The 18,439-nt window shown below is 38.2% G+C and overlaps 1 protein-coding gene across 1 annotated transcript in view; it reads left to right on the top strand.

The window, feature by feature from the left end:
- The window catches only part of Tcea1 (transcription elongation factor A1), a 36,779-nt gene extending 19,030 nt beyond the window's left edge, over positions 1 to 17,749 (top strand). Inside the window, exons 3-10 of the mRNA XM_036179518.1 lie at positions 67 to 172; positions 4,627 to 4,714; positions 7,745 to 7,890; positions 8,999 to 9,055; positions 10,084 to 10,238; positions 12,130 to 12,276; positions 14,678 to 14,749; positions 16,349 to 17,749. Coding sequence (XP_036035411.1) covers positions 67 to 172; positions 4,627 to 4,714; positions 7,745 to 7,890; positions 8,999 to 9,055; positions 10,084 to 10,238; positions 12,130 to 12,276; positions 14,678 to 14,749; positions 16,349 to 16,357 — 780 coding nt within the window. The 3' untranslated portion in view covers positions 16,358 to 17,749. The remainder of the gene's footprint in view (positions 1 to 66; positions 173 to 4,626; positions 4,715 to 7,744; positions 7,891 to 8,998; positions 9,056 to 10,083; positions 10,239 to 12,129; positions 12,277 to 14,677; positions 14,750 to 16,348) is intronic.
- Positions 17,750 to 18,439: the final 690 nt, after the last annotated feature.

The raw sequence follows: 18,439 nt of genomic DNA, 5'->3' as shown, positions 1-18,439 counted from the left end.
ATGTGATTAATATACTGAATTATTTGTAACAGTGTTGATGGACACTTTGTTGTTGTTGCCTTGCAGTCCACGAGAATTGGAATGTCAGTCAACGCTATTCGCAAGCAGAGTACAGACGAAGAAGTCACATCTTTAGCCAAATCACTTATCAAATCCTGGAAAAAATTATTAGGTAAAATTGATCTTTGCTCATATCTATTTATGATGTCCTGGCTTGTTCAGATGGTTCCTGCATTTTTCGTCTATGAATCTAGACTTGGTGAACTCGGTGCTTTGCGATAAGGATGAGGGGCTTGGTTTAATCTGCTTGAACGGGGTAGGCAATAAACGCAGTGGCCTCTGACAGTTGTGACTGTCGATAAGGTCTTTCAGGGACTTTTCTTTTTACTTTTAGCAAGGATAAAATGACTGCCTGTAATTCCTTTGTCCAGATCAGCTTTTGTTCTTTCTTTATTTTGGGCTTTTCAACACAGGATTTCTGTGTAGCCCTGGCTGTTCTGGAACTTGCTCAGTGCACAAAGGCTGTGCTTAAACTCAGAGATCCACCTGCCCCTGCCTCCTGAGTGCTGGGATTAAGGCTTGTGCCACCATTGCCTGGCATTATTTCCCATATTTAATCAGGTCTCTTTCTTAAAAATCATTTGAGAGTAGATTAAATGTGCCATTTTCTTTTATTTTATAATACTTAAGTATACATCTCCTCAGAACACTTTTCCTTTTCTGTCTTAGTTTCCTTCATTTATTTGAGATAGGCTCCCACTGTGTTGTGTAAGCTGGCCTGGGACTTGGGATCCTGCTTCAGTCAGTCCCCAGAGAATCTAGAATTCTAGGCATGTGCTGGCATTCTCACACAAGCATGTTTTCTTATGCAAATGTCATAAAGGAAAGCAAGCATTGGGTAATACTTTAATTTACAGTTCATGCTCTAGTTTATTGCTATCCCTATATACGTCTTAGTTTCCTGTTAACTTGATACAAGCTAGGGTTATCTAAGAAGAGGGAACCTCAACTGAGAAAATGCCACCCTGAGATTGACCTGTGTGCCAGTGTGTGGAGTGTTTTCTTGATTAATAGCTAATGTGGAAAGGCCCGGCCCACTGTGGTTTGGTGACCAGGGTTATAAAAGAAATCAAACAGCCATGGAGAACAAACATTCCTCCACAGTCTCTGCTTCATTTCATGATTTTCAGTTTCTTCCCTGCTTGAGTTCCTGGCTTGGCTGCCCACAGTGATAGATTAGGTAAGCCAGATAAACCCTTTCCTACCCAAGTTGCTTTTGGTCAGTGTTTTATTACAGCAACAGAGAAGCCAACTAGAACACATTATAATGTCCTTTATAGTTTTTTTTAACCTCCTCTAATATCTAGTCCAGAATTGTGTTGAGTTTTCTAATCTAATCAATTCTCTTCAAAAAATTTATTAATTTATTTATTTATTCATTCATTCATTCATTCATTTATTTATTTATTTTGCAGTGTTCTGTCTGCACATATCCCTGCAGCCAGAAGAGGGCGCCAGATTCATTACAGATGGTTGTGAGCCACCATGTGGTTGCTGGGAATTGAACTCAGGACCTTTGGAAGAGCAAGCAGTGCTCTTAACCTCTGAGCCATCTCTCCAGCCCCCTAATCAATTCTTTAAACCTTTAATTTTTCTTCTATGATGGCATTTTAAAGACTATAGTAACCTTTTATTCTGTTATGACATTTATTTGTTTGTTTGTTTGTTTAGGTAAAAGTCTCATGTAATCCAGGCTAACCTTGAACTCAGTGTAGCAAAGGATGACCTTAAACTTCTGATCCTCCTGTCTCTGTCTCTCAAGTACTAATGTTACAGGCATGCAGGCTAGAGGTGGAGGAGGTTACAGGAGCCAGAGAAACATGTAGGTGCCCACATGGAGGAGATAGCAGACCAAGAGTTCAGAGGAAGCAGGTAGAGAGAAGCAGCAGCTAAAGAATCAGCCTCTGGAATTTGGAATCAAATTCTGTGGGTGGTAGAAGCCAACAGAAACAAATGATCCATACATACTTTAGGAATCTCAGATCAGCGGCTTGGTTCAGAGCAGCTGAGTTTCTTGGGAGGGAACTCATTTATGCCACTCCTGGATTTCGGTACCAGATGAATGAAAAAAGAAATAAAAAGAAAGAACATGACTATTCCTAGGTATGCTGGAGGAGAAAGTTTATTTTAGATAAACAGGAGACATAGCTAGAAGCAAAGAAATCTGGGAGAGTCTAGAGTGGACATGACTCTGAGTCATGTGTAGAGAGGGAGTAGGGGAAGGGAGAGGAGAGAGAGAGAACTAGGTAGGTGCAGCAGCCAGGAGGCCCCAAAGAGGAGGGATAACCAAAATGGCTGGATTATATAGGGAGGAGCTGCTGGAGGATGGACAGCCTAGCCTCTGGGCTGGAGAATTTAGGGAAGGGGGTGGCCAGGTCTACTTTAATAGTGTGTCTTAGTTTGGGTTTCTTTTTCTGTGAAGAGACACCATGACTACAACAACTTTTATAAAGGAAAAACATTTAATTGGGGTGAATTACATTTTTAGAGGTTTAGTTCATTATCATGGTAGGACATAGCAGCATGCAAGCAGACATGGTGCTGGAGAAGGAGCTACATCTTGATCCCGCAGGCAACAGGAAGTGAACAGAGACAATGGGTGTGGCTTAAGCATCTGTGAGACCTCAAAGCCTGCCTCCACAGTAACACACTTCCTCCAGCAAAGCCACACCTACTCCATCAAAAGCATACCTCCTATGATAATGCCACTCCCTATGTTCTTATGGGGCCCAAATACATCTAACTATCACAATATGTTAAATAGGCACCTCAGCCATTTGTCCTAGGTTTAAGACCTGACACTCCCCTCTTGTTCCTAGTGATGTGTTCCCTTTTTCTGATTTGTCTACCGTTTTCTCTTGGTTAGATCATGTTTTACATTCACAGTTGGAATACTCCATAAGGGTATTAGATTCTTAAGTCTCATACCCAAAGTATGTACTTTATTATGCTTCTTGTAACAGTTACTCTATGAAAAACTTTTGTAGACCCTGAAACTTAAGTTTGATCAGATCCCCTCCTCCAACTTAGATCCATTATTTTTCCCCAACGCAGTCTTTATAGTTATGGTTACAAATTTTTATTTCTTTACTCTTCAAGTCATCATTAAACTATAAGAACATTGTCTTACATGGATTCTTATTCTGTATAATGGGCTGCAATCTGTTACTATCCATATGTATTTACAGTGTTTTACACAGAAAATGAGGTAAACATTATAGAGTCATTTATGTATCCCAGAGAGCAAAGTATAGATAAGTGAGATAATTTCTACAGTAAACCTAAATATTTTTAAAACTGAGATCAGGGACAGTTTTGACTGGCTTAAGGTGAATGCTTCTTGTCAGTTCAATGATAATTACATTGACTCATGTTACATGTGTTCACAGTGTCTTGTCACTTTCTCCTAAGTGATACTACTACTGCAACTAAGTGACACTAATACTGTAACCTTCTAATACAGTTCCTCATGTTGTGGTGACCTGCAACCATAAAACTACTTTGTTGCTCATTCATAATTATAGTTTTCTACTGTTATGAATCATAATGTAAGTATATGATATGCAGGATATCTGAGATATGACCCCCCACACATACACACACCAGGTTGAGAACCACTGCTCTACATCTTAAAGGGTGTGGACTGTAGTTGGAGTTTTTCTCCCTGGCCCACAGTCAGGACAAATCTCTCTCACTCGCCAGTCCCACAGTCACTCATACCCAATCAAGTAAACACACAGAAACTTACATTATTTACAAACAGTATGGCTGTGGCAGGCTTCTTGTTATCTACTTCTTCTATCTTAAATTTAACCCATTTCTATTCTATACTTTGCCACGTGGCTCGTGGCTTACCAGTACCTTATTTCTTTCTTGTCATGGCGGTGGCTGGCAGTGTCTCTCCGCCTCAGCCTTCCACCTCGCAGAATTCTCTTCTCTCTTGTCCCGCCTATACTTCCTGCCTGGCCACTGGCCAATCAGAATTTTATTTACACAGAGTGATATCCATAGCAGTGGACTCTGCTGCTCTGTTGATAGATCATTGAGTTAAAGGAGATGCTGGGTGGACCATACTGATGCTGGAATGGTCTCTATGAAGATGGTCTTCATTTACTCTCCCAGAAATATTGAACTGTGCCTTAGGTAGCACATTTTTAACTTCTTGAAAAATCACTCAGATGCTATTGTTCTCTATGCCTGAGCTCTCATTTTCAGGATGGCTGTGTTCTTGTGCATTCACACTCTTTTCTTTGCATATTTTCCTTCTGAACTTTCAGATGCCATTGGCATATGAATTTCTATTTCTTTCCAAGTGACAATTTAGGAGTGTTGATTGTACAGCTATTGTGAAAAATACCCCAGTACATACACTAACATAATAGTTTGCTTATACTTTATATACAATTGTGGTAAGTTGAAGATTTTAATGATGAATGGGTTCTCTTTGGGGTGTGATTTTTATTTGTTTGTTTGTTTGTTTTTGGTATATATAGGCTATTAATGTGTAGTACTTTATTTTCATTTTTAACAAAAGTAGACTGTTTAGAAATTTGATAAATTTTTCAGATGGACCATCAACTGATAAAGACCCTGAAGAAAAGAAAAAAGAACCTACAATTTCATCACAGAATAGCCCTGAAGCAAGAGAAGAAAGGTAGCTCACTTTATATAAATTTCTGATGAGGTTGCTTTGCTATTTTAGAGTTTCTAGATTTAGGAAGGTGGATCTCTGTGAGTTTGAGGCCAGCCTGGTCTACAGAGTGAGTTCCAGGACAGCCAGAGCTACACAAAGAAACTATCTCAAAAAAAAGACCATGATGAAACAGGTGTATTTGGCTTACATATCCCAAGACACAGCTCATTGAGGGAGGCCAAAGCAGAAGCCATGGAGGAATGAATGCTGCTTACTGGCTTGCTTCCTTATGTAACCCAGGGCCACCTGCTCAATAGTGACACCATCCCCCCTGAGCTGGACCCTCCCATATCAATTATTAATCAAAATAACGTTCTACAGACTGGTCTTTAGGCAATCTGGTAGAGGTATTTTCTCAGTTGAGATTCCTCTTGCCAGACAACTCTAGCTTGTCAAGTTCATAAAAACAAACAAGCAGCCAGAATAACTAGATAGTTTACTTGCTCCATCACTCTGTTCCTGGTCTTCTGATCATGCCTGCACTCCTCTTTCCACTGTCTAGTTAGATGGAACTAGTACACATGTATCTTTAAAAAATTCTAGCAAGATCTCTTAGAATTTTAGAAGGAAAATAGAAGTCTACATTATTAAAATGAAATAATTTATATTGTACTGTCTTAGTTACTGTTTCTATTGCTGTGAAGAGATACCATGACCACAGTAACTCCTATAAAGGAAAACATTTAATTGAGGTGGCTCACTTACAGTTTCAGAGGATTAGTCCATAATCATCATAGCAGGGAGCATGGCGGTGTGCAGGAGACATGGTGCTGAAGAAGTAGCCGAGAGTCCTACGTCTTCCAGGCAACAGGAAGTCGACTGACATTGGGATTAGCTTTAGCAAAGGAGACCTCAAAGCCCCGCCCCCACCATGACATACTTCCTCCAACAAGGCCACACTCACTCCAACAAAGCCACATCTCCTAATAGTGCCACACCCTATGAGATTATGGGGGCCAATACATTCTTACTAAGTTTGAATAAGATTGCTAGGATGAGTAATAATGGATGTGATAGTGAAGGTACTAATTAGGAATTCAAATGATCCTTGAAGTCATTTGCCTTTTGAGCACTTCTCCTAAATTTAGCCATTTAGAAGACAATTGAATTTTTAGTATATTTTTATTAGTTTAAGTTTAGGTGGAGTATTTTTCTGCTAAAGCCTGGCATCTGTCCAGAACAGGACATAGGAGGAAGCAGGACTGTCCAGACTAGTAAGTTAAATCTGAGTGATTTGAGGTTGAGTAAGTTTTACATTTTAGTGCAAGATTTTGAGAAATTTGATTTAAATGGTTCAAACCTAGGCATCATATTTTAAGAGGTTGAGTTGGTAATAGTGAAACTAGGTTCTATCAGTCCATACAGGCAGGTTGCAGTGCCTTGGCTAAGTATGGGCCATAGGCAAAGAAGCAAAAACCTTTAAAATATTTAAGAAGTTTTGTTTTTTTAACATTGGTTGGGGGCTGCAGATGTAGTGCTTCCTGGGCATATGCAAAGCCTGGATTCAGTTCCAGAATCCATGAAATGGGGCATGGTGGCACATGTCTGTAATCCCTGTACTTGGGAGGTAGAGGCAGAAGGATCAGAAATTTAAGGTCATTTTTGGCTTCATGAGTTCAAAGTCAGCCTGGGCTACATGAGACCTTATTTCAAAAATGAACAATTCTTTTTTTGCTTACTACTTACAAGTGCCATGCTACATGTTGAAAATACACACAGGATGAAATTCTAGTTCTTGCTTTTGGGAAACTTAGTCTTTGCAGGGGAGAGTATAAAAAGCTATGTGAAAACCTCTGTGTAGACAGTATTTCCTAAATACAGAGGTCATAAGAGATGGCCTCTGAAAAAACCGAGTTAGATGACATAGATAACTCTTGTCCATATTGAGCTGTTCTGATGTTTAATAGTGATTTTTCCTAGAGAGAAGTGGAGGAGATGTATTCTTAACAGCAAACACAGCAAGTTAGTTCTACAGTGGGTGGGCGGGGACGGACAGCTTCATAAGTCTGAAAAAGCTGTGTGATAGATACTACTAACGTGACAGTACTTAACTGGGGAATAGACAGAAGCATTGTAAAAACAACTTGTTTGAGTGAGTGTCCAGTAGAGGAGGTTAGTTAGATGTAATTGAAGTTTTGGAGTTTGAGTAGAAAATTATTAGACTATTCAGATTAAGCCATTATTTCTAGAAACAAATCTTTTGACAATCTTGATTTATTATACCTACTTAACGTTTTGTCTTAAAGTTTCATTAGAATCCTGTTGTCTACTAGTACATAGGTTTTTAAACAATTTTTTCTTCTTTCTATTTTGACTGCAAGCTGCCCTGTTTTCTGGCCCCATCCTCTCATACCTTTCCTCAAGCTAAGATCCTTGATTGTTATGTACTATGCTGAACTATATACGTTTTTTTTTCTGTTAGAAATAGTGTAGAACTGGCTGTGGTGGTGCTCACTTTAATCCTAGCACTCAAGAGGCAGAGGCAGGAAGACATCCAAGATGAAGCCAGCCTTTTCTACATCGATAGTTCCAGATTTTCCGGGGCTACATAGTCAGACTCTGTAACAAAAACAACAACAACAAAAATTGTTGCTGTTAATGTTTAAAGGAAAATAAACTCGGAATATTTTTGAGACAGAGTTTGTTGGTATAGCCCTGACTGTCCTGGAACTCACTATGTAAACCATGCTGGGATAGACCTCTGCCTTCCAAGTGCTGGGATTAAGAGCGTGCACCACCACCTGCTAGCACATGAGATTTTGGGTTTTTTTGTTTTTTTGGTTTTTTTTTTAGCACATGAGATTTAGCTACTGAATTCAGATTTTTAAAACTTTTAGTCTGTATGTGGATGGCATTTTTGTTATGCAATAGTGACTAAAATACTATCTCATTTAGGCCCCAAGTATTTATTTTTAGAGGGTAATGATAATGCTCTTCAGAAAGTTTTCCTGATTGTTTTCTGGTCTGTGTACCCATGTATGTGTATTTTAGTAGTTCCAGCAGCAATGTAAGCAGCAGAAAGGATGAGACAAACGCTCGAGACACTTACGTTTCATCTTTTCCTCGGGCACCAAGCACTTCTGATTCTGTGCGGTTAAAGTGTAGGGAGATGCTTGCTGCAGCTCTCCGAACAGGAGGTAAGTTTAGTGTTGTTTGCTCTTTAGTCTTTTGCACTCCTGTGTCATCTCCACCTTCGTGTTGGTGTTTTATAGGTGTCATCCTGCTTGTAGCTTCCACTGTCTAGCTTAGGAGTTGGTTGCTAGTAGCAGTTCTTGAAGGGCAGTAGGAAGGAGGACATTAAGACCCCAATAAGCAGAGCCTTCTAGGGTGTTGATACTTTTCCTGATTCATGCTAATTTAAGCTTTCCTCACATAAGTCTTTGATTTGAAAACTCATTACCTTGACCTTAGGATGAACAGTAACATGAATATTAAATGGTAGGATGACATACAATATATAACTTTATATTAATAATTCAGTTTTATACTTTTTAAAACTTGGAAAAGTGATATGTAATCTACAGCTTACACCTCTGTGGGAAAACTAAGAAATACTAATCCTTAGACTTAACTTATAAACTTTTGGCTTTAAGGTTTCATATATAGTGAAACACCACATGGTATCCCTTAAATGTGTAAAATGTATGTGTATAAGTTAAGAAAGTAAAGTAGGTAGGTAGATGTTTGACATCTTATGCAAATTAACCCCTTTTCTTTTCAGTTATGCTGAGCTCTGCATAGCTAGGATGACCAGTGTTGCTACTTACTTGGCCCTTTCTACTTGAATTTCCTTACTGCCTTTGTCTATCTTTTCTTTTTTCTCTCTGGCAGTCCTGTGTATTCCTTCTTCTTTTGAGCATCTGTGGTAGTCTTCTGAATATGTCTATATATGTGATTGGTAGATGAAATGAGTAGTTTCTCTCTGTGTTGAAGCCTGAGTCACAGGAAACAAGGCATTTCTTCCTAATATCTGTTCTTTCTCTTCTCTGTTGGAACACCCAGAATTTATGATGTTGTGAAATGAGGAATTGCCTAGTTAGTATATAAATTACTTCCTCAGGAAAAGGAGTCATCAGTGCAAGACTACTGTGGTACAGATCTTAGATCAATCCTAGAGGAAAAAAGTAGTGGGCAGTAAGATCCCAGGTCCTAATAAACTCAGAGATTCTGTGTATGAGGCAAACTGAAGAAATAGGAGTGGTTTGCTTACACTTTACAGTAATGAGTTTTCATTTCTGTTTCTAGATGACTACGTTGCTATTGGAGCTGATGAGGAAGAACTGGGGTCCCAGATTGAGGAAGATATCCTTTGTGTTCACATTCATAGCTTTGTTTAGTAATCTGTGAGGTTGATTATCCCTTTCCATCTGCTACATACCTCAGAGGGTTATTCTGTACCTTCTTAGGAAGGAGAAGTGCATTCATGTTCATTTATTTCATTTGTTTCTCTCTCATTCAAAACTAAAACAGCATATGATTGATGGTAGTTTTGTTTTTCTGCCTTTGCATATTAGGAGCGTAGCATCTGAATTTCAGTTGTATAAAATGTCAAAGAAGATGTGAACATTGCTCAGTGGGAGGACCTCTAGAGTGCTCAGTCCCTGTTCCTTCTGGCAGGATATGTGTTCATGTCTGGCACCATAGAAAAGACTGCAAGAGAGGTCTTGCGCAGTGAGATGGGACTGTCCTTTTGAGGAACTTGCCTTTATAAAAAAAGTGAGCCCCCTCTTGGCCTTGGTCTCCATAAAATGTGAGCCTCTCTAGGCCTTGGTCTCTGTAAAGTGGGAGCCCCTCTGGGCCTTGGTCTCTGTAAAGTGGGAGCCCCTCTGGGGCTTGCTTTCTGCTTTGACCTGGCCTTCTGTAGAGAAGAGCCTGCTGTAATATGTCTCATTGAGCTGGTAAATGAGACGAGCCTCCAGGGCTGCCTCAGATGGTCTCTTCTCATAAGACCTCCAAGGGAGCTATGGCCATTCACATAGATTTTAAGGTCCTTAGTGGGATTCGGACTTAGACAAGTTAAAAGCTTTTGTGACTTTAGAACTCTTTTTCAAACATCTACTAACTTGGGTTATGCCAGAGTTATTCTTTGAAATCATGTTGATGCATGCTTCTGACTAAGCATTTAAAAAAAGCATCACTTAGTCACAGTTGTAAAGATTAGAACTATTGATCAATTACAGATGAAGGAATCTGAAAGAACTATTGTCTTATTTATCTAAATTGGAAACCATTTTCGTGAATTACTTAGAAAATTTAAGAATTATAAATTTGACAGAACAAAAAAATGTTCTTATCTTTATAACAATCTTTTTTCCTTAATGGCCAAGCACCTATATATCAAGAAATAAGGAATACAGACATGAAATACAAAAACAGAGTACGAAGTAGGATATCAAATCTTAAAGATGCAAAGAATCCAAATTTAAGGAAAAATGTGCTGTGTGGGAATATTCCTCCTGACCTGTTTGCTAGAATGACAGCAGAGGTGAGCAAGTATTTATTTTATATATACACATACACACACATATATATGTATTCCAGCCTTCCACTTCCTCCAATTCTCCTCCTCCCTGTCCCTCCTACCCTATCCTTCCTGCCTGGCTACTGGCCAATCAGCACTTTATTTATTTTAACCAATCAGAGCAACACAGTTGACATACAGAACTTCCCACAGCACTTCCCTTTTCTTTTTTTTCCAAAAAGCAAGGTTTTAACTTTTATATAGTAAAATTATAGACAACAAAATAATTATCAAGCAAGAATTACAGTTACAATATTAAAGAAGATATCCCATCTATCTTATATTTGTGAGTCTAAGGTTTTATAACTAACTTATTTTTTATTATAACTGAGGAAATTATAACTATCTAGTCTTCAACCACATCAAAGACCTCAGAAGGATATAATATTACCTGAGAACCAGGAGAAGGATGTAAGCAACTTTCAGGAGTCTTGCGAGAGTAGACAGAGACAGCTGGCAGCCTGGACAGTCACCTAATGTTCCTTTGTAAAGTTGGGGCATTTGTCTTCAGCCCACAGGGCTAGAGTCTCTTGGTCACTTCTCTTAGTGTCCTATAGAATTTCTGGCAGTTTCCTCTGTGAAGCAGGAACCTGAAGGACCATTTTGTCAAGCGAAGTTCAGTGGTCACCTTTCTATGGGTCCTGCATGTCCAGTCAATCAAGCAGTCCAGGCAAGAACAGTTTCTTGCCCAAATGGCTATTTTTGCCAAGGTGAATATAAGATATGAAGTGTCTTCAGTGCCCATCCTCCTCTCTGAAGTAAATTGGTGCTGCCAGGAGCAGACATGTCTCACTGTCCAGAAAGTCTAAATTTTAAAAATACTTTAAATGCCATATTCTGTAGGTGTTTGAAGTATTTGAAGATTACCTATCTATCTGAAATATCTCTGTGTATACCTAGAAGACTTAATTAACGTGGCTACAAGTATGATTATCATAGATGACTAATTATTAATCTATTTTTAATTATCCATTACAATTTAAAATGAGCTATACAAACATAATACCTTAAACACCAGTAGAAATATGCACACAGTATAACAAAATTAACTTTAAGTTTGTATCAATAGACTAAAATCTATACCAATGTAAAACATTTTAAACAAGTTGTTGCTCTTTAGAAGTAAGTTCCTTAACCTACCTTTTATCCTGTTATATCTGTATCATATTCCCTTTTCTTCTTTAGAAAGAGATTGCATTTATAATCAACCTGCTTTAAAGGAAAATTGGTTTTTCTCTGTCCCACACCAGAGGGCTCTTCTGATTTGGGACACAAGAATCTCTTAACCTTTTCTTTTTTTAACAGAAACTGATATTGCTTACAAACTGTATGGCCGTGACAGGCTTTTTGTTATCTAGTTCTTCTATCTTAAATTAATACATTTCTATTAGTCTATACTTTGCCACGTGGCTCATGGCTTACCTGCACCTTACATTTTCCTTGTCACACGGTGGCTGGCAGCATCTCTCTCCAGCCTTCCACTTCCTCCAATTCTCCTCCTCCTTGTCCCTCCTACCCTATCCTTCCTGCCTGGCTACTGGCCAATCAACACTTTATTTATTTTAACCAATCAGAGCAACACATTTAACATACCGAACATCCCATAGCACATACAATGTTCTTCCTGTACATCAGAAGAGGGCACCAGAGCTATGAGCCACCAAGTGGTTGCTGGGAATTGAACTCAGGACCTCTGGAAGAGCAGCAGTGCTCTTAACCTCTGAACCATCTCTCCGGCCCTGATTTTACTTTTATTACCGATTATTGTTAAGCTATGTGAACATGAAAGCATTCAGTATATAGAGTAGCTATCAAAAGTACCTTTAACTCATTGATATTGCCATTTCTGTCATAGGAAATGGCTAGTGATGAGCTCAAAGAGATGAGGAAAAACCTGACCAAAGAAGCCATCAGAGAGCATCAGATGGCCAAGACAGGTGGGACCCAGACTGACTTGTTCACGTGTGGCAAATGTAAAAAGAAGAACTGCACTTACACACAGGTTTGTGATTGACTATGGTTTCATGATCACATTAAGAATGTTTCACTCCTGTTTCAGAGTAAAGATAATTACAGAACCTGATAGTGTTCCAGAAAGATGTACCTCCTTGGTGAAAAAGTGCTTTCTCAGTAGATTCCAACTAGTTGAAGATAAGTTGATATTTGTATGTAGTCATTGAAATATTTACTGTAAAAACTGTAGCAGTTATATAAAATACAGGATTACTACAGTGAGCGGGTTATTTATAACAGCTCATAAGCAGTGGCTGGTTACTATGTCATAGTAAGCAAGTTTAGGGAAGTTCTCCACTCTCACATGGCCTGTGGGTATTTTAAACCTAATGCCTTACAAATAGATGCCTATTCCTATTTGTAGTCAGATGACTTTTACATTCATATATGATATGATTGACCTTTTTGGTTTTGGATAGCATAAAGAATGGTTAACAAATTTCTGTTGTTACATGTCTATATAAAAATACTTTGACCACTATCCTCATTTTCGTTTGCAAAATATGAGAGACAGAGAGACCCCGAGCGCGCAGAGGGAAGAGAGAGTGCAGAAAAGGGAAAGGGTTACTGTTGTTATTGTATATCTATAATCTCTTAACCTTAGAAATTCTCTCTTAAAGGCCATATGTTTCAGCTTTGGATGTAGGTGTTGATCCCATTGAGCGAGAGTAAACATCATTATCCAGATTCTTTTAGTTAAATTAAGGTAGCTTTGTTTTCTGTTAGACAAGACAGAATCTCCACTCTCTCCGTAAAGCCAGCGTTGAGAAAATAGCAGTGCTGGAGACAGTGGTGTTTATGTAGCTTAAAAAGAAACTGCAAGATTAAGGGATTTCCAAGGGGTGGGGGATTTTTTTGGTTACATAGGAATTTGGATGAGTTTTTCAAAGTTATTTGGCAAAACATCTTATAAAGGTGGAGGTTTTTTGTTTTTGTTTTTTTTTGGGGGGCGGGGTTGCTTTTGGTTTTTTGAGACAGAATTTCCCTGTGTAACAGCTCTGGTTGTCCTGGAACTTGATTTGTAGATCAGGCTGGCCTTGGACTCAGAGATCCACTTGCCTCTGTCTCTTAAGTACTGGGATTACAGGCATGCACCACCACCACCTGGCTAGGACTATTTATTTTTATCTGAAGACCTTGTACTACTATTTTTAGAATGTTTCCTCTTCCTCCTCCTCTTTCTTTTAGATTTTATTTATTTTATGTATTATGTATGGAATGTTTTGCCTGCATGTTGTCCTGTATCCCATGCATCTTGGTGCCCTTGGAAATCAGAAGAGGGTATCAGATCTCCTGGAATTAAATTTATAAATGGATGTGAAGTACCATGTGGGCACTGGAAATAGAACCCTGGTCCTCTGCAAACCTTTAGAATGTTTCTTATTTTGTGAGCTTTGATCATTGTGATGATTTAATGGAAACTTCTGGCTAGGGATTGAACCTGTGGCTTTGTCGATGCTAGGCAAACATTTTCACAGCTGAGCTACATCCTCAGCCCAGTTCTTCCTAAGTATTCTACATTAAACTGGGTAGCCATTGACTATTGTGAGTGATACTGCCATATACTTGAGTGAATAATACATCTTTGAGATGGTGCCTTCATTTCTTTAGAGTTTTGTACCATGCCCAGTTTTTTGTAAACATCTTAATCAGTGCACAGTATTCCATCAGATGCATTTACTCTTCTGTGTTCACTTCCAACATGTGTGCTGTTATTAAATGATATTCTAAAATATCCTTATACAGAGATCTTTATATTTCTAATTGTATATCAGAGTAGATGAGAATGCCAAGTTCCTGTGGCAGAGATATGGGTATTTAACCTGACTTTTAGAGAGACTGTGTCAGTTATGTGTGTCATAAAGAAATGCTTTGGGGCCTGGTGCTGGTAGCCCACACCTTTAATTCCAGCACTCAGGATCATTATGAATTCAAGGCCAGCCCTGTCTACAGAGTGAGTTCCAGGATGGCCAGAGGCCAGAGCTACATGGAGAAACCCAGTTTGGAAAACAAGAAAAAAAAAAAGAAATGCTTTGGATTTTATTAGCATCTTTACTAATGTGTAGGTCATTAACATGTTAGTTATTGTTTTTTCATATTTATTAACGTTTATAAAGAGCATAATTTAATGAGAAACTTTTAGAGGATGTTTCTACTTAACTGGATAAATTGCACATGAAAGACGAACAGAAGGATTAAAAAAAAAAGAAGTTTGAAATTATGCTCCTTTGCCAGTAGTATATTTGAACTTGTATAGGCTCTTATACATCTTAGGGTGATATCACTGGGGTTTCTGTTATGTCTTTATGTAGAATGTTCATTCTTACATAGGCTGGATTATTTTTAGTGGTAATTCAAAAAGTAGTATTTTTCATTTAATTTTGCTACAGGTGCAAACTCGTAGTGCTGATGAACCAATGACAACATTTGTCGTATGTAATGAATGTGGAAATCGGTGGAAGGTATGGCACCCTCTTGGTTGTATAGCATAACTTACAGTCTCTTCATAAGCTGTCTAAGATAGGAATATGTACCTTCCTAGAGCTTGATCTAACACATATGTTCTAACATAGGAATGGCAGGAAAGAATATTAAGTTACCTTCACACGTTCCCATATAGACTGTAGGGATTAAAAGTATTTCCACTCTTGTTCTTCTAGAAAAGTTGTGTATGTTTGTTTATTTTAATAAATTTGATCTTGGAAAATTTTAAAGAGTTTTATATGATATCAGGATTTATTTTAGGAATTCTAGTGGGCTTGGTTCTGGTGTGATAGCTTTTCAGTAAGCCTTCATATTGCCTCTGTGAATTTGTTGTGTTCTTTGCTGACTTCATACATGTATATAATGTACTCTGGTTAGTCTCACCCCCAGCCTCTCATCTCTCTCCTACTCCTGTCAATCCCCCTTCCCTACAAGTTCCTTTCTCACATTCATGTTGTTTTGTTTGTGACCCACTGAGTTTAACCAGGACAGCCTGTGTGACTAAGAGTTGTAAACTGTCTATTGGAGTTTCCATTGCTCCCCTGCCCTCATCCCCCACCCAGAATCTACCAGTAGTTAAGCAAGGAGTGGGGCCGTGCACCCTTCCTGACTCAGGAGTAACTGCTGATGACAGTACCATTTCTGTACAGGCCCATGGAAAAAGCTAATTTGAGTGGTTTTCTTTTCTTTTCTTTTTCTTTCTTCCTTTTTTTTTTTTTTTGAGCTCCAAGACCAAAATATCAAATTAGGATTGCATATCAGTTCCAAGGGCACTTTTATGATTTAATGATGAAGCTGTTAGTAGTGTGGGATTGGTAGATTCCCGTGGTAAGGATAAGTCTGGAGTCACACAAAGACTGGAAAACCCTTGCCTCTCACCCTCACTGATCTATTGTTCCCTCATGTAGTAGGCATAAATGATACCTGAGCTCCCCTCTGTCATTTGTTTCTTTTCCTATCCTCTTGAACAAGCTTGGCTTGTCTAGATAGCCCTCTTAGATCTGTTATAGATGCTGGATAGCCTTATCACTTTGATGAGAGGATAAAGTACAGTTTGTTTTACTACTAGCAGTTCACCAAGCAGATTGTGCCACGTGGCACCTAATGAATTTAAGAAAATTCAGTTTAATGTAGAAAGCTGACAAGAATTGGTAGTTATTTAACCTAGAAACATTAAGAGAAGTACTTTTTTTTTTTTGTTTTGTTTTTTTGTTTTTTCGAGACAGGGTTTCCCTGTGTAGCTTTACGCCTGTCCTGGAACTCTCTTGGTAGCCCAGGCTGGCCTCGAACTCACAGAGATCCGCCTGGCTCTGCCTCCTGAGTGCTGGGATTATTAAAGGCGTGCGCCACCACCACCCGGCTAAGAGAAGTACTTTTAAAAACTACTAAAAACTTTACATATTTGTTCTTTAGTTACATAGTCCTTGTAGTTCTAAAGTGAAGGGTCAAAATGAGTAACTACTGTGTATAAAAACATGTTTCAAAGGTACCTCTTTCATAAAGTATATAAAGTCAAGATATATATACCATTGTTTGTATTTTAAAAATTTTACAAAATATTTCTTTTGTTTTTACAGTTCTGTTGAGTTGGAAGAATCCGCAGGGTATCTGGACCATTAAGAAAAGTGGATTTTGTAATTAGCTTTAAAATTAGGCCAGGCAACTCGCTTCCCTGCAAGTGATATTTGTAACCATACACGTCCCATGGGTTGGTCTTTGTTTTTCTCCTAACATTCTTCCTTAAAGGCCTTCTGTGGTTTCAGACCAGCTAGGAGACCATAGAAGAATTAGATAATGTGTTGCATTTTTTTTTTTTTTTTTATAAGTAAGTTGATGTTACCTTTTATTAAATATTAACCTTTTGAGTCTGGAACACATAAAAATTCTGTTGTTCTCCATTAAAGACAAATTGCTTTTTCTCATTGGTATGTACCTAAAATATTAAAGGGAGAGAAAAGGAGTAATATAAACGTTAGAATTACCAAATATATGTATCCCAGTAGTACTTGACCAGCTTATCAAAATTGTGCACACTATTTGATCTAGCATATGAATTTGCTCTTAATTACCATGCTCACAAAGCCTTGGATCCCTAGATCTCTTGCATCTGTGACTAACTGCAGTGATCATTTGTATTTCTCATACATGTATATTACTGTTTTTAATAGATTTTTCTTTGGGAATTGACTTGATTGCAATCAGTTTGGTTTTATTTGACTTTGCACTCTATTTTAGTTTCACAGAACTCTGTTATAGTTTCCTAGGCTTTCACAAAGCCCCTCATAGGCATACTTCTGGTGAATATTCCCCCATAGAAGACATGCTGGGAAGAAAATGTCAGCATCTTAGAGTTCCTGGAGACAACATGACTGGACTTGCACTTGGAAATCTACTGACCAAGGATTAAGCCTAAGAACTGTGTAAATCATTAAGCTGTGCTCTTTGCATATGGAGACTGCAAAAGAAAAAGAAAAATCTTTTAGTCTGAATCTTTTGTGCTGACTTTTTTCTTACATGATGATGTTGAGCCAACTGAAATGTAGGCTATAGCAAGTAGTTTTACAATACATATTTCACAATTAGTTTTACCTTTGTTTAAATGTGTCCCGCTTGTTTTGCTGGTAATAAGAAGCAGTGGTTTTCACATGGTTTTCTTGATACAGATGTTCTGATACCTAGAGTAAAGTCTACTGTTGCAAAGCTTACAACTTACATGCTTCTGCATCTGGCCAGACTTCTATGTAAAGACCGCTGCACAAGCTTTGCACTCTGCTCTGCTCTGCAGATTGTTTGACATACCATAGAAAACAAATGTCCATGTTAAAAAGGACTGGTCCATGGATAGTTTCTGTCACTTTAAAAATAAAGTACATTTTGAAAGAATTAGTTTAAAAATAATAAGGTTAAAATAGTCCCACTTTTAAGTGATCCATTTTAAAATTTGTAAATCAATAAATTTTTTTGTTGTTAAACAGGTATTTTTTTGTCATTTTATTTAGATGTTGAAACTTTATTTAAAAGTTTTATCTTCCTTTCTTCCCCCGACTGTTAGCAATACTCTCAGGTTCCGTTCTACTTAATCTTGGTCATACTCAGGTCAAAACTGGTATTGAACAGTGGTTAGAGTTTGTCATTTTCTGTTCTTTGCCTGAACCCCCGGTGATGGGGAGAGCAGTGGTTCTCGGGCACAGGAGCTCATCTTATACGCACATAATTTCACATGCGACTTTCTGTTGAAGAATACTGATGTGTTCTTAGGGATCTTATTTTGTAATTATCCCTAGACAGAGTAACTGAAGAGAACACAGGGAAAGTAACTTGGACAGATACATTTGTAAGTAATGAAGAGCCATAACCATCAGGCAAAGAGAAAGTAACAACCTTGACCTTCTTGACCTTCTTGACCTTCAGCACTCTCAGAGTGCTAGTGAACAATGATTTTATAAATTTTGGTAGGCCATGACAAAAATTCTGAAATACTTATATATGCTCAAAGATTCAAATCTGTATATAATTTACAGATGAAAAGTATTTCAAGTATTAACAAACTAATGAAAGAAATCACCAGGTGTGGTGGCTCATGTCTTCATTCCCAGCACTAAGCAGTCTGGTCTACACAGCAAGTTCCAGGCTACCCTGAGCTATGTAGAGAGACCCTGATCTCTCCC

The sequence above is a fragment of the Onychomys torridus genome, chromosome 2 (genome assembly GCF_903995425.1).
Source record: "Onychomys torridus chromosome 2, mOncTor1.1, whole genome shotgun sequence".
Lineage (NCBI taxonomy): Eukaryota > Metazoa > Chordata > Mammalia > Rodentia > Cricetidae > Onychomys > Onychomys torridus.
This window is presented reverse-complemented; position numbering and strand designations above follow the sequence as displayed.